The sequence below is a fragment of the Apus apus genome, chromosome 2, assembly GCF_020740795.1.
Source record: "Apus apus isolate bApuApu2 chromosome 2, bApuApu2.pri.cur, whole genome shotgun sequence".
Taxonomy (NCBI): Eukaryota; Metazoa; Chordata; class Aves; order Apodiformes; family Apodidae; genus Apus; species Apus apus.
In genome coordinates, this window is record NC_067283.1 from 47,615,865 (window position 1) to 47,640,008 (window position 24,144).

General features: G+C 39.1%; 1 protein-coding gene across 34 annotated transcripts in view; it reads right to left on the minus strand.

Moving 5' to 3' along the window:
• Positions 1–24,144, minus strand: part of CLASP2 (cytoplasmic linker associated protein 2) — a 137,861-nt gene that overhangs the window by 86,531 nt on the left and 27,186 nt on the right. For 33 of the 34 annotated variants that reach the window (XM_051612012.1, XM_051612002.1, XM_051611999.1 and 30 more), the window contains 3 exons: positions 23,996–24,071; positions 22,834–22,931; positions 16,397–16,467 (listed from right to left, as the gene is read on the minus strand). In XM_051612012.1, coding sequence (XP_051467972.1) covers positions 16,397–16,467; positions 22,834–22,931; positions 23,996–24,071 — 245 coding nt within the window. Of the gene's footprint in view, positions 1–11,561; positions 11,645–16,396; positions 16,468–22,833; positions 22,932–23,995; positions 24,072–24,144 lie in introns of those variants that run through there. The other variant, XM_051612005.1, reaches the window with a different exon arrangement.

Sequence of the window (24,144 nt, forward strand, 5' to 3'; positions counted from 1 at the left end):
AACGAACCAGGCTACACTTTCATGTTACTATCCAACAGCACTACAATCATAGAATGGTTAAGGTTGGAAGAGACCTTAAAGATCATCAGGTTCCAACCTCCCTGCTATGAACTGGGACACCTCACACTAGACCAGACTGCACAAAGCCTCATTCAACCTGGCTGTAAACACCTCCAGGGAGAGGGGTTCCAAAACCCCCGTAGGCAACCTATTTCAGTGCCTTCCTACCCTCATGGTGAAGAATTTCTTCCTGATGTCTAACCTAAATCTCCCTTCTTTCAGTTTAAAACCATTACCCCTTGTCCTGTCACTATCTTCTCTGATGAAAAGCCCCTCCCCAGCTTTCCTGTAGCCCCTTCAGTTACTGGAAGGATGCTATAAGGTCTCCCTAGAGCCTTTTCTTCTCCAGGCTGAACAGCCCCAACTCTCTCAGCCTGTCTTCAAAGCAGAGATGCTCCAGCCCTTTGATCATCTTCATGGCCCTTCTCTGGTCCCTCTCCAACACCTGATGGACACAGTACTCCAGGTGTGGCCTCACCAGAGTAGAGCAGAAGGGCAGAATCACTTCCCTGGCCCTGCTGGACACTCTTCTTCTGATGCAGCCCAGTATAGGCTTGTCCCTCTGAGCTGCGAGCACATGCTGGTGGCTCATGTCAAGCTCATAATCAACTACCAGCCCCAAGTCCATTTCCTCAGGACTGCTCTCCAGCCATTCCAACCCCCAGCCTGTATTTGTGCCTGGTGGAGCGCCAACCCAGGTGCAGGACAGTGTGGCATCAACACACAATTATTGCACGAGCCTGTGAAAAATGAAATTATTTGCGGTACAATCTTAAAAATAGTGAGCATTTGCTCATGAATGCAAAACCTCCAACTCAAGGCAAACCTAAACAACCCCAAACAACAGAGTACCTCATGAACCAAAGGTTCAGATACATTATTTTTTTGTTACTAAGCTATTCATCACAAAGGAGTACTGAATATGGAGAACTGTAGAAGTTACTGCTCAACTCCAAACCACACAAACGGTAGTTTTCTTCAGAAAAATGCAAAGGTAAACATTCCCAGCTACTGACATGTTGGGTATGGAACAAGGTATTAAACAATGGTCTTGGTAATAACGTCAAATGACTTTGTCTAGTTAAAGAACTATTTTTAAACATTTAAAACATTGTTAACACCGGATTAAAAGCCTAAACTATGAAATAGCTTCTTATCATTCCTTAGCACACATAAAACCTAGCTTTTAAATTTTTTGTTTTGTTTTGTTGTTGTTTTGTGGTTTTTGTTTTGTTTTGGCTTTTTGTTTGTTTGGTTTGGTTTTTCTTTAAATGCAGAAGTGTTTTTGAAACATGTAACTCATCTTAACCACTGATACGTGGGCATTCTTAAATGGACTTTTCGTTACATTAAAGTATAGGCACTCTTAAGTGTTCCCAAATTATAGCACAGTACAATAAACTTCTAAAACTAATGGGTGAAAAGGATCTGTTTTAATTCTATTAAGGCTGAAGTGGTTGAGTTTCTTTTGTTGTGGTTTGTTTTGTTTTTAAATAAACATGATGAGGAAAATTCTGTACTCTCTTTTACACAAACCAGAAGTTTTCTTTTCTTTTTGGGCCTTTACACTTTCATTTCCCTAGGCTTTTACAACAAAATAACTTCAAGTGATCTTCAGGAGCATTCCATTTTCAGCAAGATGGTTACCAGTATGTGTGATGACCTGAAACCTGAAGCCTTTATTTATAGCCATTAATGAAACAAAAGCATGATATGGGCTTCCAGGATGATCTGCTTTCCACATGTCATCGCTCACGCGCAACAATACGCTTGTCTGCATCTCTTACAGAAGCATTTCCAAACACTTCAGCACACGGAACCCCAGCTTGAGGTATAACCGCTACTCCACAGGGTATAACCAAGGTGCAATTCTGCTCCAGCCAGCTAAGCCAAACTTGTTTGCTATGTGCCTTCACTTAACCAATGGACCAGGGCTGGAGCTCCTGGCTGCCATTGTGCTGAGGATGATGATGGTTGAACTGTCACTATCATACTGTGACACTAAAGCTAGTTTCATGCAGTCTGGAAACAAAATTAATTTCTACAACAGAAGTCATAAAAGCCTAAATGTAATTGGTATTTCAAAACAAATGAATCTGAAGGATGCAAACACTTTCTCAATCTAAAATGGCAGATAATTTTAATTTTGGGTAATTTTAAAGGCCAGACATTTTCACCATATCAGATTTTACCTATGAAAATACACCTGACAGCTGAGAAAGCACAATCCAAACTATTTTACAACAAAGCTCTAAGCTACTAAAAACACAAATAAAAAGCTGTATGAATTGCTAGCAATGTACAGAACATCTTAAATAGAAAACAATAAGACACTGAAACTCAGTGAAACCTCAGAAGTCTGTTCTTGTACTTGATATCTTCATTTAAAAAAAAAAAAAGGGGTAAGAAGAGTTGTGGAGGCAAGCACACCTTGCAGAGAAGAGCTTAGAATCTATCATTGACAAAAGTTCCTGAAGAAACCTGATGAGCAGCAAATGTTCTTACTGCAGGGTACAGGTTTTATTCCAGATGAAAAACTTCAGAGCAGAAAGAAAAAAAAAAAAAAGGTTGTTCTTATACCGGGAAAGCTAGACACACCAAGATTCAACTTCTAAGCATTAGAAGTTTTGTGTTCAGCAAAGGAAAGAGATCTGTACTGCAGAAGAGTGTTCTTTGGGTATTATCCAGCAGGTGAACTGCTATGAATTTCTACAAAACACAGCAAATAACAGAAGAAATACAGTAGCATCTACAATCCTGCAGAAATACAAGATCTGTACTCTACTCATGCTACTCAGAAGCAGCCAATCAGAAGTTAACTGATCTAAAAGTAGATCCTCAAGTAACACCACAGTGGGAAAAACCTGGATCCCCTGCAGAAACACTGAACTAAAGCTGACCATAAAGACAAATTTTTATACTGTATCAGTATTGACATCTTATGCATTTAACATTACTAGGATTATAAATACTAACTTGCAGTATTTTACAGTAGATGGACAATTTACAAGGGCATGTAGTGAGAGGGCAGGGGGTAATGGCTTTAAACTGGAAGAGTGGAGATTTAGGGTTAGACATTAGGAAGAAATTATTCAGTTTAAGGGTGGTGAAACATTTGAACAGGTGTCCCAGGGAGGTTGTGGATGCCTCATCCCTGGAAGAGTTCAAGGCCAGGTTGGACGGGGCTCTGAGCAACCTGGTCTTGAAGAAGGTGTCCCTGCCCATGCAGAGGGGTTGGAACTAGATGATCTTTAAGGTTTCTTCCAACATAAACCATTCTATATGACAATCAAACCAGAGAAGATGATATTTTTTAAAAAGCTGCTTTTAAACTTTGACTTTTGTTAAAAATGTGCCCTTCCTATATCCATTTTCCTTCCAAGTATTGCTAACACATACTACATGGTTTTTAACTACCTTCCTCTTTCACACCACAAACTGTTCATAATGACATGTCTGCAAAATCATGTCCAAGTAAAACAATGACAAGTAGAGGAACTCCTCACATTTCCCAAGTCACTCCCACATGCTGTGCCTACCAAGACACTGACTATCAGTCTCCCTTCAGTGACTTACAAACATCAACTGCATCAATTACTTGGAACATCTGGGACTGGATCGTTAGCTCAATTCCAGATGAACTGATGCAGCCTACAAGAATTTCTGTCAAGCATGAAAATGAAGCCATGAGCAGTACAGATGCATCAGGTTAGCTGATCCTTCTAATCCATACTTCAAGCGAATGCTCCATATCATTTAGTGAGCACTTTATCCCTTACATATCAGGCATTCCACACAGTCCAAATCTGTCCTGACACGAAGGACAGGATTCATTTGCCTAATCACAGTCACCTAAAACCAGTTTAGACAGTCCTGGGTATCCTGTCTGGCTGCCAGCTGACATTCCAAAAAGGCACAGATCTCTTGTTGGTCTCCCATCATTCTTGTTTGCTTCGTGTGAGTAGTGTGGATACTGCAAAGAACCTTCAGTGGCACCATACACCTATGTTTGGGCACCTGAAACTCAGTTAAGAAGCCTCAGATCTGCCATAAAGGTGGATATCCTAGACATTCCCCCTGTGCCACTGCAGGCAGAGAGATATTGAACCATTAGGACACAAACTCCCATTAAAAATAAAACTTGTTTCCCACAATGACAGAGCACGGTTCTTCAGACGACAACAGACTGTAGTGGCAGAACTAATATGAAGCCACATACTGATGGATTTAACTTTACTTCATGGTACCTCCTCTGTTTCTCTTTGCATTTCTGAAGGAGGCAACTGTACCTATGATTCAGTGTTGGCGAACAGCTCCTATGTTCTGTGCAACACATTCTGGAGTTCATCAGCAAAATCTCAAACTCTTACCAAAAGAGACTCCTTTTTGTACTGTAACCTCATGGTATGGGGAAGTGGGGAGTAAAAAATACCAATGACAAAAGTAGCTAAGTAATACAACTTGACTGAAAGAAAAACAACCCAATGCACTAAATCCAATTGTGAATGAAAACATGTTCTCACATGATAGTTTTTCAGGCAATTTCAGTAGACTAGTGAATCTATGCTGTTGATCCAATCTCCAATACAAATAAAATTCTTTTAACTTTTCAACAAGCAAAGTGGAGTTCAGTTCTGCTACACTGATCAATCTGCCACAGCACATGGAACGAGGCTTGCATCAGATGTACTTTGTTTCTGCTCTGCTTTTTTGGTTTTGTGTTAGTTTTTGTTTTTTTGGGGGGTGTTTTGTGGTTTGTTTTTTTGTTTTGTTTTGTGTTTTTTTTAACATGAATCTAAATTAATAGGACAAAAGACAAGAAGGGAAAACCCAAAATAAGAGATTAAACCTGATAGAGACTTTTAGGGAAGTATTTAGGACTGGCAATGACACTTCCCACAGTAATTACCCGCTTTTCTTAGAGGGCAGTCTAATTATACTAATGATTTATTTCCATTTCCCTCAGTAGTTTCATGAAGGAATATATTCAGAAAGCATTTTATTGAAAAAAACCAAACCAACACATATTCCAGTAGTAGTTTTCTGATCCCAAAGAAAAGCTAGTCGTATGGTTATGTTACTATTGTCTGGCTGAAAGACAAGATTTAAATACAGGTTTCAAACAAAGCTAAGACAAGCCAGAATAAGCAACTGAGCTAATTTAGCTCCTAAGCAAAGCTTCATCCCAATTTTACTTTTTTTACAGCATTCCTCAGACATCTTCAACAGCATTCTGAACCAACACTTAGTAGTAAATAACCTATTAATAACCAAAGCACAATTTTATCCGTAAAGAGGGAAGAGAAAACAGCCAGGGCATCCAGAATTAATGACAAGGCAACACTTAAAATGGGATTCAAAATTAAATGGCAAGATTAAAACAAACAAAAGAAGCACAGACCTACTGTTACTGTTCTTCAACATTTGTACTTTGTTATTGCTTTAGGCCACATTGTTTTGGCCACCCTGCACTATGTCCAGCACAGAAATGTTAACAAGTAACATGTCTTTTGGGCAGGGGGAAGGAAAAAGGTCTAGAAAGGACATGGACATGCTCTGCAGAAGACATTAAAGACTGATAATTTCCGACAATTTAAACACATTCTAGGTTGACTTAGTAGCTCTAACACAGCAACTGATGGGAATATTCCTGTTTTAGCACAAAGTGAAATACGCCTACCTCAGCACACGTGTTTTGTTCTCCTAAAGAATGTTAGAAGTAAAGGTGTAAAGGGCAGTTAACTTCTTCTGAATCCATCAAGAGCTCTGGTAATTCAATGAGTACTGTAGAAAGTCTCCCTATCCAGATAGTGATTAAAATGAAGTTAGGTAGTTTGTTTAAAACGTAATATCCAAAAAAGAAATTGAAAGCTTGAATAGAATTTTTACTTCATGTCTGGTAAATCTGGTAAAGACACTCATCATTTGTATCAAAAGTTTATTTAGCTGCTGTAGCATGTCTGAATTCAGACCTCATTTTTGGCTCAACACTTGACTTTGTGTTGCTTACGCTTCCCTCTAAAAAAGCTACCACTTCAAATGTGTTCTTGAAGTATAAACTCAGCTATTCACTTTTAAATATTCTTCAACTCAACAGCCAGTTCTTGCCCAGTGGGTCTAGTTTCCTTACTAACTGTTCTTATTAACCGGGCTCCAGAAGTCACCTCAACACAAAAAAAAAATCCAAAATATTGAAGAGATATTTCAGCAAATATAAATCTACCTAGGTTAATTGTTTAGGTGACCAAAGAACATCACGAACTCTTGACATTGGGTGAAAGCAAAAATATCTAATTTGAAGAAAGTAAAGTTCTTTTGCAGGCTACTTAAGAGCTCTGCTCTACATCTTGATTCTTTCTCCTCATCTTTCTTCACGCTCCAACTGTCCATAATTTTGAGGGTCTTTAAGTGTTTCTCAGTTGAAGAGAATAAATTAAATACATGTGAAGCTGTAACAAAGAATTTTTAAAACAGTAACCATTAAAATTGTGTTGCCTTTACTCCACATAGCTGTGAAACTTCTTTGAGTTTAAAACTGTAATTACTTCTTTTAAGAATCTACAGATGGTTCTAATCTAATAGAATCTAATAGATGGTTCTCCAATGGCTCTTTCAAGTTAAGCACTCCTCTTTCCTGCTGTTGCTAAGAAAGTGTATTTTGATACACTTGGGAAAGTTGAGAAAGAATGCACAAAACTGAAAAAAAACCTTACAGACAAGTGAAAATATACAATTATAGCTTACTTGCTCATCAGTATTTACTACATTAAGACTTTATTAAAAGTAATATAACAGTAACAAAAACCTCATAATCCTTAATAGATAACAAAAATTAAAATTAACCCAGCAAGCCAAATATCCAATTAGTGAAAGAGTCTGGCAACGTCTGACAAAATGCTTACTAGACATGAGAATTCTCCTTGGGCTGTTGATAGTTCTAATGCTTATTTCAAAACACATTTTTTTTTCTTTAAGAAAACCCCAAACCTATAATTTTAGCAATAGTCTGGAACAATCAAAGTTCTTTCAAAACAAATAATTGTACCACCTTAAACACTAGAGGATTTTTTTTTTTCTTATGTAACTTGTTCTTAAAAACAAATGGGAACAGACTCCAAAAGCAACCAACACTTTTGCATGCTGGATTAAGGATATCTATAAATCTTATTAGTGGATTGATGTTTCACATTAAATGAAACAACAACAATGACCAACAGCCATAAATTCCCCAGAACTAAACACCAAAAATTCCTTGACACTTAAAAAATGTCATTTAGATACAGGAAGATAGAAGTTACTTGTAGTTACTATTATAGAATATAAAAAAAAAATTTAAAAAAATCAAGTGCAGTTATCTCTCCAGAATCCATAAGAGTTTCAAGAAAATATGTATGTTTGTAATATGTTCGCAGCTTTGTTTTTTAAAGACAGTATGCTCCAAGTTGCATATTTCTTCCTTGAATTATTTTTAATTCACATCAGTACTGAACCTCACTGTATTAATCTGTTCATTACATAGAAACTGTGTCTTTTCGTATAGCCCTTGGCTTGTTTACACATTCCCTCTTTCTCCCACCCAGTTGTTTCACTGTCCCACTGTTCTTTTACTGCTATTAGCAACGGTATGTGCACTCCATAGACAAAACACTACTCAGAATCTATGTTAATCACTGGGAGTAGCATATGACCTTACTGTGAAAAGAAGCTTTGCACTGGGTTGGTTCAGAACAGCAATCGAATTCCAGCTCCCAGTATCTGTCTTTCCTTTCTCAAGCACTTTCCAAACCAATGTGCCCCCAACTGCTAAGAACGGAAGAGGAGGGGTGCGGAGCAATTACAAGGAAAGGAGCCAGTGCAGGCACAGTCAGCATGTTAAACAAAACAGGCCCACAGAAAAACAGAAAAGGGAACAAGCAATGCATTTCTATTCCCCAAAAGAAACTTCAGCTACTATCTTTTTTTTTTCCCCCCAACGAAACAGCTCTGGATGGTACAATGCACCACAGTTACATTCCTGCCCAATTTCTAGGCCAGTGTAACAACCGCTTTATTACCAACATTCACAGAACCCTCTTGGTTTAAAAAGCCTCCTCCCTCCTACCAGAAAAATGCAAAATCATAAACACACTTCAGAAATGCATACGCACTACCATTATATATATATATATATTTAAAATCAAGTCAATGTCTCAAACATCACTACAGCCTCCATACCTTTAATGTTTTTTTTCAGTTAACATTAAATTATTAAAGCCATACAGCACCCACATTTTACAGAAACTACTAATCAGATTAAAGACTGAGGAAGACAGCCTTCCCTCAGAAGAACATCAGGGAATGAAAGATAATTGTTCTTGGGCTCTAGGACCATGCATACATTAATGAAGTATTTCTGACAGAAGGAAAAACCTGTAATTTGATATGCACATGTAGTTAGATACAATTCCTACTTATAAACCAGTTACATATGCTTTATCATCTGAAATTTGACACAAGCTTTAATTCATAAAACATCACTATATTGTAAGCCATTTAAATAAAAATCCACCAAAGAAGAAGATTTATATCACCCATTATTTGATTCAAAATAACATACTTAGTATATACTAGTGCAACAAATGTGTGCACCAGACATGTCCTCATACGTCCTACATCTTACAAAGCTGATTATATGCTTTTAGATAGACCTCAAATACCTTATGTCTAGTACTGCAAAATGTCTAGGACATCTTAAGAAAACCTGTTTCTAACTTTCCTTTCATGGCCCCTCAGTTCTAGGCAGATCATTTTACCAGGATTCTAATTACCTTGTTCAACTGGGAGCAACATAGTCCCTTGGCCATGAAATAACAAAGTAGCGCAGTCCTGACTGGCAACAAGGTGAGAAAGCACTGATGGAGGCCACTGAATTACAAACCACTAAGATATCCTACTACCTGATGTGTCACGCTGCAATTCTGCTGGCGACCTTCTAAACACCCTAAGCTGGTTATCATCGGATAAAGGCAAAAATGCATTATCCTCTCCAAGGAACAAGAAAACCAGAGCGAGGAAGGGTCCCCACCTGGTTTTCCTCAACAGCCTCAGAACACAACCTGCAGGTCAAATACAGTCCTGCAATCACCCAAGTATGTGAAATGCCTTTAAGACTGAGACAGTGCATGCTTTCCTACTGGCATGCATTCAGCACAGCAGAAGTAACAGTCCCAATTGGCTGCTGAGCCAGAAACACAGTACTATTTTTTTCCCTCCCCACTCTACAGTCTTCCAACAGAGGACTGGAGAGCTTGAGATAGTCAACATGGGGGCAAAGAGAAAATCTGGCTCTTCCCTTTAATCTTTACTTGGGAAGTCAGATTAAGATTCAGCAGTTATGTACCACGTTTCACTTGCATCTCTGCCTGTGATCAATATTTTTTTTCCAAAAGGTTATAATAACCCAGGGCCTTGCACTTCAGATAAAATGTTGACATTACCACCTCCATATGGCATTTCCAAACATATTCTGGGTAATTTTGTAACCTGGAAGTAAACCACATAAAATACATGAAAAATTGTGATCTCTCAAGTATCTGCACACCACCTTCTAAAAAATCAGCACAGTCTCACAAATGGCAAGTTAAACATAATATACTGGCCACAACAAAGTGACATTTTGTCCAGAAAAGACATTTCTCAAAGGCTACAGAATCACTAACCTTAAAACAGGTTGTTTCTTCTATGTTGCGTATATTAGGAGGATGTACAGGAGTATTTGCAAAACAAAAGACAATGGCAAAAGCTACATTTAAATTCAGAAAAAAGATCAAAAAGTTTTCTAAATAGTAACTAAGGTTTTGTTTTCCCTAGCAGTTTCATAACACGTCAAGAGACTGAATTCCTTGCAAATGTGGTAAGCAGTAGTTTTAAAAGACCAACAGCTACATAATCATCCTACACACTCTTAATTGTATCTGGCATTACTGCTCAAAGCTCCTACACAGAATGTCAGCTGACTGCCTGAACAGTACTTTGTTCTTAGTGCCTTTGTTAATGACGAATTAAATTATACATAAGAGAGCTCCAACAACCACCCTCAGTTTATAAACCTCAACCATTACAGAACCACAAAAATCCTATGGCTTTGCCTAGAGAATACAGTTATTTCTCAATATGCTATAACCTGCATCCTTAATCTACAAGTTACCACAATTCATGTTTACGCCATGGAGAACTGCACTGCTTCACGGGAGGGAAACAAAAGACAAAGAAAAACATTCCTAGAAAAATATCTCAACAAGAAGGAGCTTACTACATGCACAGTTCACAAAGACCCTAACTTTCCTTGCACATGATGTACAAAACCACAAACATCAGAAAACGGCCCAGTTGTGTGGTTTGTTTTGTTTGTTTTTTTTAAATAGAGTCCAGCCTTAATTTCACTGCTTTGGTCACATTTATTACCTCTTTCAGGCATGAATGTACCAAAGAACTAAGTGTAAAACATACATTTCAGGGCACCTTAAGAAAAGCTTCCTCTCAGGACTATTACTACTGATGCTTTAGCTAGTTCAGAAAAAAGACTCACTTTAATCTATGTACATGACCACTGTAATAGCATCTTCCTTAATGTTATTTAAAATTATACATATATAATCATTTATTTGTAGAAGCACAGCCATCCCACTACATTCCTAAACTTGATGCAAGTTAAATGAACACTTCAAGTTTCTCTGAAAATAATAACACGCATATATATATATATATATAGGAAGTTATTAAGCTCAAAGAACCTGTCACACAAAACCAAGAGATGAGACGAAGTTCAACATACGTCCAGTTTTTAATCAAAACACGGCAATACAGCCTGTATTGCTTTACTGACCTACTTTCCATTGGTTTGTGTAACAATACACTGCGATGGAAACGTAGTAACATCTCGTGTTTCTGCTCAAGATGCATTCCTCGCTAAAAGCCGGGCACTTGCGGGACGCAAGGAATTACCCTACACGTTCCTTCGCAAAGCAGCGCAGGTGAACACAGGCTCATTTAGAAAGGGGTACACTCAGCCTTAACCTACAGGGCTGGCTAAGACACGCAACCCCGAGACAAGGAGGGTAAACAGCCCGCCAGGATGAAGAGCGCAGCGTGGAAAACTGCCTGCGCTGTAAATCATCCGGCCCGGGGAGCAGCGACCCAGGCACGGCTGACGTTTCAGGGAGGGCTGCGGCCGCCCCGGGTCCCCTGCGTCCTCCGGACAAGGTCTCAACCTGCCGCCCAGGAGACCTAACGCGCTCCAGCACCGTCAAACCCCGCTGCGGCAGGCCGAAGAGGCACGGAGCCCGGCCGCCTTCCATCCCCCCCCCCCCTCCCCTCACCGCCGGGCATCTCCCGGCCCCCGAGAGGGTCGCTCCGGCCCCCCGGCGCCCTCACCCACCGGCGCCCATCTCTCCGGCCCCGCTCCCCCGCGGGCTGCAGCCCCCCCAGCCCTCCCCAGGCCGCCCGCGGGGCAGCGCACTCACCGTCCCCCACCGCCATCCTGTCGCGGCGCCGCCGCCGCCGCCGCCCCGCTTCAAAATAGCAGTCCCGCCTTGCGCGGGCACGGCCCCCGCCGCCCGGGCCCTCCCCCCGCCACCGACGGGGACTTTTACACCGCGCCCCGCCCCGCGCGCCGCCGCGGTCACGTGCCCCGCGGGGTGTCCCGCCCCCCCCCCCGGTTCCCGCCGCCCGGCCCCGCCAGGCCCCGCCGCGGGGACCCTGCGCGACCTCCGCGCCGAGTTTCCTCCCCCCCGGGAAAAAAACCAGGCAAGGGCCCTCCTGCTTTCTCTGCGCAGCCGCCGGCAGCAGGACAGGGCAGGCGCTGCACAGCAAGCAACAATTTGGGGGGGGGGGAAATAAAATTAAAAGTAAAAAATTAAAAGAACTGCATAAAACGAAACAACGAACACAGGAAGCAGAAAGCAGCGCTGCTGAACAGACCTTTTCGGAAATCGTCTCAAAACTGCCGGAGAACCCGCCTTTCAAAGCGCGCCTGCAACAGATGCGGGAGGGCACTTTGCGGCGGTACAGAAACCACCAAGGGCACCTCCCCCCGACCCGAGCTTCTGCTCACAGCTCGCTCTCACACCAGCGCTCTAGGGGACAGCCTGAAGGTGCGAAGAGCGGAATCCAAATCATCTGACCAAAAAACCAAACCATCAAACTTCCAGTGCGCTTCATCCTGCCTAAGACGTCTGAAACGCAGAGGGACACACGCAACTGCAGCACCCAGAGCCTGCACAGTGCTCCTCTCCCGCACCTGGCAGGAGCTGGGAGGCAGTTCCCCACAGCAGTAACTCAACAACTCACGGAAGTCCCTTAAAAACCAGTGGAACCTTCAAGCCTGCTCTGAGGCCCTTTCCCTCCAAACAGGCTCAGAACAACCGCTACGCTTCTCCGGTCAGCACAACATTATAAGCCGGCCAGAATAGCTGCTGAAATTTGAAGCAACGTGGCGACATTCCAAGCACCGGCATCGAGCAAGCGGAAGAAATACACATGGCTCAAAACCCTTTAAAAACAATCATGGCAGCTACCACCAGTTTCCGGATTTCCCAAACTATGTACATTCCTGCTGTGCCACACTGGTGAGCTCTGTCAGGGTATGCCGTCACTGTCTCCATAGTAACTACTTCCCAAAAGAAAACAGCAGAGGGAAATAAAAAAACAAAAGCGTCAGGTGGAAAAACAAACAGACACTTGCGCTGTGGCTTTTTCTTTGCTTTTTGTCTTTTTAGGTGAACATGTACCTCGACTGCATCTTCACCGCCCACAGCGCAGCTCCCCCACAACCACGGTATGAACATCACCGTATCGTGTCACATTTCGTATTTGTAAATCTAATGCTCTGAGGCATAACACTAGAACGGGAAAAATGCGTGAGTGGAATGGAGGTGTACAATTTATATTCAGCTCAAATAATTCTGTATGCTGAACGATGCAAAGCAGAGAGCTCAATATTACTATTTTCCCTACTTCCAATTTCCTGTCTCAAAATCTACACCACTACCCAATATAGGAGTCTGTTTAAATTCCCTTAGAGAAAACAGTATTTACAAATTTCAGGCAGCAGAAACAAGTGCTATGGCACCACTGAGACTGGCTGCCAGTTCTGTTTCCATAGAAATGAACATTCATTTGCTGAAATATGGGGAGGTGCTTTAAAGAACCTTCTCCGCTTTGCAGGGATACACATTATTTCTGGTGGAGTAGGAGGGCAAAACTACCAGCACACGTTAAGATTTTGCTTAACAGGCAAACATCCTGATCAGATTCTCTTCATACGCAATATAATTACAAATGCAAACAAACGCCAAGGTTTTCATAGCAGCTAATTCATTCACATATTTGACATGAAAAAATTACATCTGTTTTTACTACACACATCTAAGGGCAAGATGGGGGAGGGGGAGGAAACCACTTATAAATTAAAATAACAAAAAAATCAAAGGTCAGTTGGAGGGGTGAGTTAGCAGTGTGGTATTATTTAAGCTTGTAAGTGGTCCTCATCAAGCAAAACCACTATGACTCTTACCCAGTTCCCTTGTTAGACAGACAGTTCTCATCTGTTGGCTTTTGAAACTCCTCTACATCCTGCCCCAATTATTCCATCCACACCTGTTTCAATACACTTTTCACCTCGTCTGCTCTCCACCAAGACCTGGCAATCTCTAAGGTAGCTGGTTGCCCTCCTCCTCTTTACAGTTTCACCAGGGCTCAAATTCAATGAAGGAAGATCATAACACAAGACCAAAGAGACTGTTCACACTAGTTCCATGCTTAACACAGCCAAAGGGGTAACAAGATATTAAATCTACTACTGTGATTAAGTCTGCAGGTATGGTTATCTTTTCCTCTCCTCCCTGCATTTCTCCCACATACCTAAGCATACCAATACATTTTTAAGATCCGATATGTGTTTAATCATGTTAGTACAAAGATTATTTCTTTTAAAATATGTATTTGCTTTGTTTATTAAAATACTAAGTAAAACATGCTCATATTCAGATAGTTTAAAGCTGTAAACTTTGAGTTGGTTTGTTGTTTGTTGTTTTTTTTTCCTCCTAAGTACATGCTGAACAAAGAGACTGAACAACTGTTATTACTGTTATTTGATAAAAGAATCCTAAGTCACTTCCCTGGATTCTCAGAAACTAGGCCAGCACAACAAGTATTTACTACCACAGCAATGTCACCCAGGACTATGAAGAAGCTCAGACCTTCCATAGCTGTATTATGACAGACCTTCCCTATCCATCACATACTGAAGAAAACCCTCATCAGAACAGATAACTTATTTGGGAAAGTAACTCAAGCTGGCAGAAAGCCATTCTTTTTGTTCATAAAAAGGTCCACTACAGAGCTGTGCCAGTTTAATTATATTAAAGCTTGTCAAACAGTTTTTCATCCCTTCCTCTTTGGAAACATAACCCTATTCCCCACACACATTCACAAGCCTAACTCCAAAATATCCAAAGCACTAATAACATCCTCAACACTGTAACAAATGTATTTAGAAATTAAAATCTGGCCTTTATCCCAAGACTTTCAGTAAAGCTCCTAGAAGAAGAGTTGGCAATAAGGCTAAAAGAATTCTACAGTAATTCCAATCTACACATGCAAGCGGTAAATACAAATTGCCTTTTAGAGAATAATGAAGAACACAGCCAAGACACAGTGTTAACAATGGAAGAGTATCTTTTCAATAACATTAAAAACTTGTCTAGATGGACTCAACAAATAAAACTAGGTTCAAGTAAAAATACTGAAACCGATGTATTACAGGCATTCTGTCTCTCTGGTACCAAAACAGAATCATAGTAACTTTTGCACAGATATTACCACCTACAAGAAAAAAAAAAAAATCAATCATTTACATGGCTGTAGATCATAATTCACAGCTGCAGTTTACAGATGAGATTAAAATGGCTTGAAGGATAAAAAATGATCAACTTAATCAACTCTCTTCAAATAGAAATAAAAAGTTTAGAAGTGCTATGTAAACTAGTCCAGCAATGTTGTATTTATGTTTTCATATATATTTAAATTATTTCAATGCATTTACATTTCCTCATTTAACTTTCTCCATCCTCCTGAGAACTACCAACGGAAAAAAAACACATGTAAAATACATCTTTGAACCTCTCAAACCTATGCAGCAGTATTAACTTTAAAGGTAGAAGATAATGATTAACACTTTCACAATTAATAAATTTACAGTCTACCAGAACATTTAAGTAAAACACTTCCCCTCAATTTCGTATGCTTTCCTTTTGTGTTTTTTTTTATATTAATTCCTACAAATCTTTGTATTCTAAGTGTTCAAGAAGAGGAATGTTTTATTTCAAAGCAGAATACAGCTTACTGCCTCAAAGGTTGTAAAAACACGTTCCTCTTAACCCAGTCTCTTCTGTTTCCATGCTAACAAGTGTGAAAATACTTAAAATTAAAAAGGTATGTTTGAGTACATTAACAAATCCTGTGCACTCCTCAAGAGATTTCTACACATGCACAGTTACATTTTTTAGATCTAGCAGAGCCTCTTTTACCACCAGCACAGTTGCTTTGAAAGGAAGATGAATATCAGAAACCTGCCCCCCTATAAAATAAGATCTACCAATTTGTTGCAGAAGACAGACAACAAAGCTTTCAAAAACAACTGTATTAGAGCCACTGTCACAACACCTCCCTTGTTGTGCTCTTATGTAACAGGTCTTTTTCTTATAGTTTTAAGTAAGAAAGAATGATGGGCTTGCTCTTTCATACTATAAAAAACTACGTAAAGAACACAGTAGAACACAACCAGGATTTCTGCACAACAGGTTTTCTTCACATGAAATACAGCAAAAATAAAAAACTCACTTAAGACAGTCCTAACTTCAACAGATAAGTGCCTTTGAGCGCTGCAGTCATCTATTTCTTCAATATAAAACTCCATTTATTATAATCATTACTCATCATTTTAACTGAGAAATCAAATCTATCACTACATTACCATTTTCTTTTGGAAAGAAAGATAGGATAACTGATCTTTTCTTCCCCATGCATTAATACTTTGCAGCATTCTTGTATCCTCTACTGAGCACACATGTAACTTGTTTAAGAGTACATGCTTCTTTCCATGCAGCTTCAACCTTTTGCAATCGTATCCTGTCTGCAGCCCAGCAACTACTTTCACTAATACAGTACAGCTCTGTTTCCCTGTCTCATTTTCTTAGTATTCACGTATGTTTCTAGTCATCCATCTGACACTGATAATGCAAGTATTCATTTTATATTAATCTAAAACTGATTATAAATGTATGGTCTTCATACTCACCATTGATGCTACTTAAAATCATATTTCCAGAGTTTCTTACTTCATCAAATTTCGCAAAGATTGTTTGCAACCTGTGAAGAATAAAATATTTTTACATTTGTGAAATCCCCCAGGTTATTGGTCAAAACAGAAATCAGTTTATTAGCCTAAATAAAACACTAATATATAATATACAAGGCATTGAGACTATCTAGAAAAAAATCCTAAAGGACTCTTCTGAAGTTAGTTGAGCATCTTCACACAGAAAACTAAGTCAACTTAGCAAAGAACAAAACTGAGCACCATTATTAGCATGATTAAAAGTAACTAAAATTCTACAGTTCAAGTCCAGTAATAGTATACATTGGGTTCAGATGACTGTGATACTACTCTATAAACAACACCGAGAAGCAACAATTTGAACTACAGAGTGTTCATGTGGGTAAAAAATAAGGATTACTATTTAATTCATTCTGAGACATTACTAATTTTCCTCTAAATTTTTGTTCATCAAAGTTTCCTTGGTCTTGCTACAAAAAATACTTCTGTAGTAGTCAGCACTTCCACAGCAAAAGAAAATGAAAAATACTTTTTTCTCAAGTTAAGCTACACTAAACACTTTAGTTCTGTCCAACACGCAAACCACTCATTTAAACTCTTAACAGTAGAAGAAACACTGCAAGTGTTCAGCTTCATCTAAATAGCAAAAAACCCCCAAACAAAACCACAATAAACAACAAATACAAAAAATCCAGATTTGCAACCTAGTCCCACGAAGTAGAAAATGTGATTCAAACAAAAAAGCTGGTACAACACTTAAACATGATTTATACAGAAAACATAATAAAAGCAGTGGAAATATCTCACAGAAAAAGTGTGACCCACACACTAGCCATAGATTTGTACTGACACAAAACACTGTTCAGCTGCAAACAACTGAGAACATTTTCTTACATTTGTCCAAAGATTATTCTGCATTTCAGACTACTCAGAATGTGGTAGCATGTATTTTTAGCTACAAAGACTAGCAGGACTGAATCCTGACCTTAAACACACAGAAGTATGTATATAACTACAAATCACATCACAGTCTTCAACTCTCCCAAACAGGTAGAGTTCAGCTGCATTACCAGTACTAGAGATTGCAATACCCAATATGAAATTTGCTAAAAGAGTAAATACTGAAAAAGGCTGTTTACAACTCAGGAGCCAAGCTATTTTGATACAAAGCAAGAAAAATGGGTAAGAGCAGTGCTTGGGTATAAATACTCTCACAATAAACAAAGGAGAAAAGCAAAGGACACACAAAGACTTGAACACTTCCCTAGGCACACAGCACTTTTACTCAAGGATCTGTGCAGAGGAGCCACGCATTCTCACTGCGCACACTCTACCTTTTCTGACACACTGCATACCCCTTTCTTTCACTGGTACCATTTATCTAATAATGAAGAATGTGATAACACCACGAAACATAGCCAGAAAACAGTATAAAACGCTTGAGCTTTTCCCCAAATTTTCCAGTATTTTAGTGCTCTCAACATGTGTTATTCTTACTTTCCAAATACTTCAAAGTGATGTGCTACAGAGAAAGTTTTTCCTGTACTTAACAGGCCCGTAACAAGAACTACCCAAATTAAGCTGAGATCTTCACAATAAGGCCTACCCTACTGCAAGCATCTAAAAAAAAAAAACCCCAAAAGCCCTCTTAATTGTGTGTCAGTAAACGCATCGCACAAGCCAGCAGTTATTCTACCACCTCAACTCAGTAATAATTTGCATAGTATTCCCCTAAGGGACTTGTCAGTTTTCTCCCTGGAGCCTATTACCTTTGGAGCCACCACTGCATTTGAACCACTGCAGCCACGGCAAAATGTCTGAAATTGCAGCAATTCAGAAATGTCAGACTACACTGCTTTAATAGTAAACCTCAGTCTTTTTAACCGAAAGGTCAGTTTTCAAACTAAAAGCAATTGATACAGAAACAGATTTTTTCCATTTGGACTTGAAAAAGTAGAACTAGTTATTACATTAGATATTTTGGGTGTCAGCATTTACTAACAACACATGAATATCCCTAACATGCTATGTGCTTTCAAACATGTGAAGTGAAAAGCTCACACAAGAATCAATACACACAGTAATATATTATGCCATCTTGCTCTCATAAAAAAAAGCAAATGTATTTGCTTTGTATGTACAGTATTGAACAGTATTTTTACTGTTCACCAGTGACTGCAAGTTCCCCTCAACACTGCTGGATTCCATACTAAACACTACATTACCACCAGCTTGCCTAGTTAATGAGAACTTAACACTACACATCTGAAAGGCTGGAACTGCTACCCTGAGAGAAATTGAACATGAAGACTAGAGAGATTAACAAATTATCTTTACAATTTCACTTTAATTTTTATATCCTGTTAGGCTGATGTTATATATTTGGCACACACTTTAGAGAATTCAAAAGAAAAAACAAAACACTATTTCCTGCTCTTTTGAACTTAGTTTTCAAAACAGCTTTCCTAAAATTTTTAAACAAAAGAGAAAAATTAAATGCTTCCTTATAAATACATTATAGTAATAAAAATGTTGCCTCTCACTCTGATAAAGTACTATGAACATTAAAAAATGTGTGTCAGCACCGGATGCTATGCAATCAGTGGTGCAGGCTGCAGAACACAGTACTGCCACTCTTCAGATTTTTAAAGCATGTCTTCATGACCAGAGGCACACTCTGTAATATCCTGTCATAACTAAAAAAAAAAAAAACAAACAAAAAAAAGGCAAAAAAGGCAAAACCAGTAAAACCCAGCTAACATAACGGCCAAGCACAACCCTCTCTTTAGAGCACAGCTTACAGGAACTGTAACTACTACTTTGCAAAGACTCTCACAAGTTTCTTTCTCCCTCTCCCTCCACCCAGCTCTTTATGCTCATAATTCTTCACAGTCACAGGCAGTAAGGCAGTATGGGCTACAATTACTGCTACAATTATCAATTTTAGAATGTCTACAGGAATGCAGCTCCTGACAAAAGAGAAAGAGAGCCTAACAAGAGGAATGCAAGAAAGTTCACAGGGCTGGGTGAAGACTGGTTTCTTCATCAGCAGCAACAAGGAATATTATTTGAGAAAAGCAGCATTATTACTCCTTTATCTCACACCTGCAAGCCCAAGTCTGATTATGATGTGCATAATCAATCAGGAAAGCCACCAGTCAAGAGAAATACTACATCAACAGGTAATAAAAGTATTATCTTCCTTCTCCAAAAAGGCATTGACAGGTCTTCTGCAACTTCACACATGGAAGGAAAAACCCCCACTGACAAAAAACACATGTTCAAGACAGGAGGCTTCTTCTGCATGGGCTGGATAATTGTTGCCATCTCGGTAAATGAATGAACAAATTTATGAGGTTGTAGCAACTTAAACGGGGGGTTCCTGGTATCCTGCTAAATCCTCTCCTACAGCAAGTGACAGGTCTCTATCAAAGGATTAATATATTACAGTGACTATGTTGAGAGGAATACACACCTTTCTAAGACAGCTTGAGCTGACATGCATGTAAATGGAAATGCAGATGCTGGCAAAGAACATGCACTAAACTTCTAGACTGAAAAGCCATTGTTTACAACCATGCTTGGTGGAGTTCAACTGCTTGCATGACAGGCAGAGAGGGAGATGGAGAAGTCTGGACTCTTGTGATGAAGAGGCAAAAAAGCATCACTCCCCTGTCAACAGCAGGAGGATAAAGAAGAAGAAAGGGTAACTAGGTAAGTAGTCTGTCCTTCATGTCCAAAGTGAGTTTAAAGTAGCAAATAGAGCATATGAAACCTTGCACTTATTTCCCTTTCGTTCCCTCTTCCAAAAAAACAAACCAAACAGGATCTTGCACAGACATGTGTCTACATCTGGACACACAGATGGACCTCATCTACAACATGAACTAGACAGATAAGTAGAAAGTGCATACCACATAAAATGTGGTATTCAGAAATGCACAGTGTAAAATGCTTTAACATTTCAGTAGATGAAGTTGTAGCCCTAGAAGACATAAGAACTAAACAAATAACTGGTTTTATACATTTATGTTTGTCAAATAACAGTGGGAAAAGTTGCCAGATGACTTCCTGAAAGCTTTGAAAAGCTTTTAACACTCAGACTACATAACAGCTATCCAGAGCCTCATATACTATTTCCATTCAGGAAAGATCAGCCACACTGATTTCATACTGTAACAAATTCATTTTGGCCCATACAGAACAAAACCTGTTCACTATTCTTGGCTCACAGAACAAGAAATATCACATACAGTTTCAGTATTCACAAATGTATTAACGCTAATACTGACAGGCCCGATAGCAAAGACTAACGAATCTCTTTGGCAGCAACTTAAACAAAAGGGAAAACAACATCCAAATTTCCAATCACTGAAAACACTGATTCTCTGTTTTTTATGAAAAACAAAAGTGCTTCAGGAAAAAAAGCATTATATTATATTCTGAGATTCGGAAATAGAAAAATAAAAAATAGAGGAACTCCCTAATTTTATTTATAAACAAACTCATTAATTCATCTCTGTAAAGAATAAAAATGCACTGAAAAAAATAAAGGAGCAGCAAGTAGAGTTGTACTACAGAAGTAAGACCCCATCTTCTTTTATTGACTATTTAGACTCCAACAGGTCAAATAACCTTTTCTAGAAAACCTAGTGTTTTCCACACAGGCAAACTTGTCAGGTGCATGTTAAAAAACTTTTTAAGCCTACTGTTATTAAATTACTAACTACATTTGGCTTTATATACACACAACATCTATATGCCATTTGCCTATTTAAGGAAGCTGAACCATTTATCAAAACAAGACTTGATTAACTTTCCTGCCTTCCTTTCAGCAGACATGAGCTCTTATTTTCAGTGCTTTAGGGCAGAGTGCATTCAAGCAGCAACAAAGATATCTTTAACGTGTAATTTGTTATGTAAACTAAACAAACCTGCATATTAAGTCACATGTGCACCAAATACTGAAATAATGGGGGTTTCTGCTAATATTTATGCTTACACACCATTTTTAATGCACTGTCATACAGTGAAGGAGCTGCAGTGCAGTTCTAAGTCTGAACTCAGCAAATGAAAGCAGCTGTGGCTGAACTACAGATTACCCGTAATACTTAAAACCCTTAAAACCTTCCCAGACACACAAATATGAAGACAGATTCCCCTCAGAACAATGATGTTACTCTACATCAAAGGTTTTTTCACATATCATAGCTCCTGCGTAACCACATGAACATTTAATGCATTTAAGCAAAGGGAAAACTTCTGACAGGCACACAGAAACGTCTTAAATTAGGTCTGTCTCTGAAGGAACAAGCCTGAGCTACCACAGAGCTAATCTGTCTTTCTTTGTCAATCACCTTGTTATTTGTGTGAAGGAGTAAGAAGAGACTAGAGGAACTTTGCTTTCTATCAGTGATGGATGGGACAGAGACTGGCAATCTCATGCTCAGCTCAAGTAAATCGTAACTCCCCACTTCATCCCAATCTGAAAGCTGCTGCAGAAGAGTCAGCACTGAGACCCGGCTCATATATAATTTTACGCTGGCTTTGACTCTCAGGTGCAAAACTGTTGAGATTCGGTGGCAACAACTCATTTAACATGTGCCAAGCAGAGGCTTGCTTCTGTATGTAAATGCAAATGGTACAACTATGCTTGCTTTCAGATCAGGGGTGATTTCGTATTCAGCTGATTCAGACAGTAAAAATAACAATTTGGCACCTACTGAAACTAAATTAGAAGCTGCCGATTGCCCTGAGCATATAATGCTCCTACCATGTTTAATCCTGTTTCAATCCCAACATTTACTCAGTTTGTATGATGCAAAAATGGATGAGTGCTGAACATAAACTTATGGTCAGACTCAACATTCATTTTACAAAGGCTGTTGTTATCTGCACCCCTTTGCTCTTATTCTGATATAAATACGTCCAAGACCCTACCTTAATGCAAGAAGGATCTTCTCTGCTATGTTCCTATTATCTGCTATAAAGTCTGATTTTTGGAACTGTAGTAGTAAGATGGCTGAAACTACTGTGGTAACCATACAATCTCTTCACACTCTAAAACTGTAACATATAATGTAAAATGTAAAATTGTGACAATATATTCAAGTATTTTCTAATTACATCCTCGCTGCACTCAGTATGTCTTTGCTTAATTTTGAAACATTTTCTACTACAGCCTAGCTCTCAGGTTCTCCTAAAGTCAAGGGTTTTTCACTGGTGAGTGCAAGAAAGTCAGGAAAACTAGTAACATCACAGTGAAAGCAGAACTAACTAGAAGATAACATAAAAAGTGCAATAATTTTAAAACCAAGTTTCGGGAGAACTTCCAAGTTGCGACAAAGAACAGTAACACAGAATGGCTCACAATCACAGATTTAAGACAGCTAACTCACCTTCCAGGAGGAATTCCTCTCTTTGCAAGATCTACTCGTACTTTCTCTCCCACATGTCTATAAACTTCTACAATGGCTAGAATGGCAGCATCTCTCACCTGTGAAGACAGAGTTTCAACTATTAATTTCAGGGTTACGTTTGCTGACAACCCACTGATCTTCCAGGTTCTATCGACCTGCATGCCAACTCATTCCACAAACAGCTGAAACAGTGAGGATGGCAGGGAAAGGAAACACAGCTGTTATTTCAAGATGGTATCTGTTCCAAGTTAGAGCATCTCCAGATGGCAAATGAAAAAACCTAGAAATAACAGCTCTAGAGGAAATTTCTGGGATTGACATAAGAATAATATTTCTGGAAAAAATGTGCTTTATTTAGGATTCTATCACAGTAGGCAATACTTCCAAAAGTTTGTCCCTGCACCCCGTCTTGACACTTCATCTTGTTTTCATCTGTTTCTACGTGCAGTGAGGCCCTTCTGGAAAACTAACCACCTCACAATAGTGAGCCAAAGCAATCAGTGTTTCCTTTACTTCTTCATCAAAAATTACATGGCATCACATAAGCACAAGGAAGAGGGTAAGACAGGATAGGAGAAGGGGAAAGAAGAGGTAAAGCAAGGAGATGGAGTGCCTCTTTAAAGAATTTAAACTATAGTCATCACAATAAAAACTGCTAAAAAATGCAAGTTAGTAAATGCCATTATTCTCTACAAAGAATTACTGGAACAACTTTAGTATTGTTCTTTTGTAACAGTTTGAACTAAACCCACAATTGCTCTATCAAGATATGAACTACAGACTAATACAGGTCTCATGTAGGAGCTTCTTCTGGAAGAAATCCTTCCTGTCAGTATCTTTTCCTCTAATTTCAAAGCGCTTTAGAAGAAAAAACTATTTTCAGTAATAACTTGTTTCAACCTCTGAAGACAAAACTAAAGGGGTCAGTATATCACCACACGGCTGCCTTTGCACTCTACCTTCATCTTCCAATGGATTGACTGATGCAGAAGAAAATGGTTTATTGTTTCCCATGGTAGAAAATAATGATCTGTTGTACACAAGCAAGCCTATTGGCTTGTCTTCAATGCCTCCATTTGTTTTGCTTTCATTCCTGTCAAATTAGAGTTACTGAAGTACCAGTAAGTAATTAAATCCTTACCTGACTATTTGAGTCACCAAATGCTGTACACAGGTGTGGTACCAACTTGCTGAGGGTTAACGGTTGTGCACCATAACTAAAATAAACCACAACAACAAATAAACAAAACAACAACAACAAAAAAACTAAGCTACAAAACATGCCAAAAT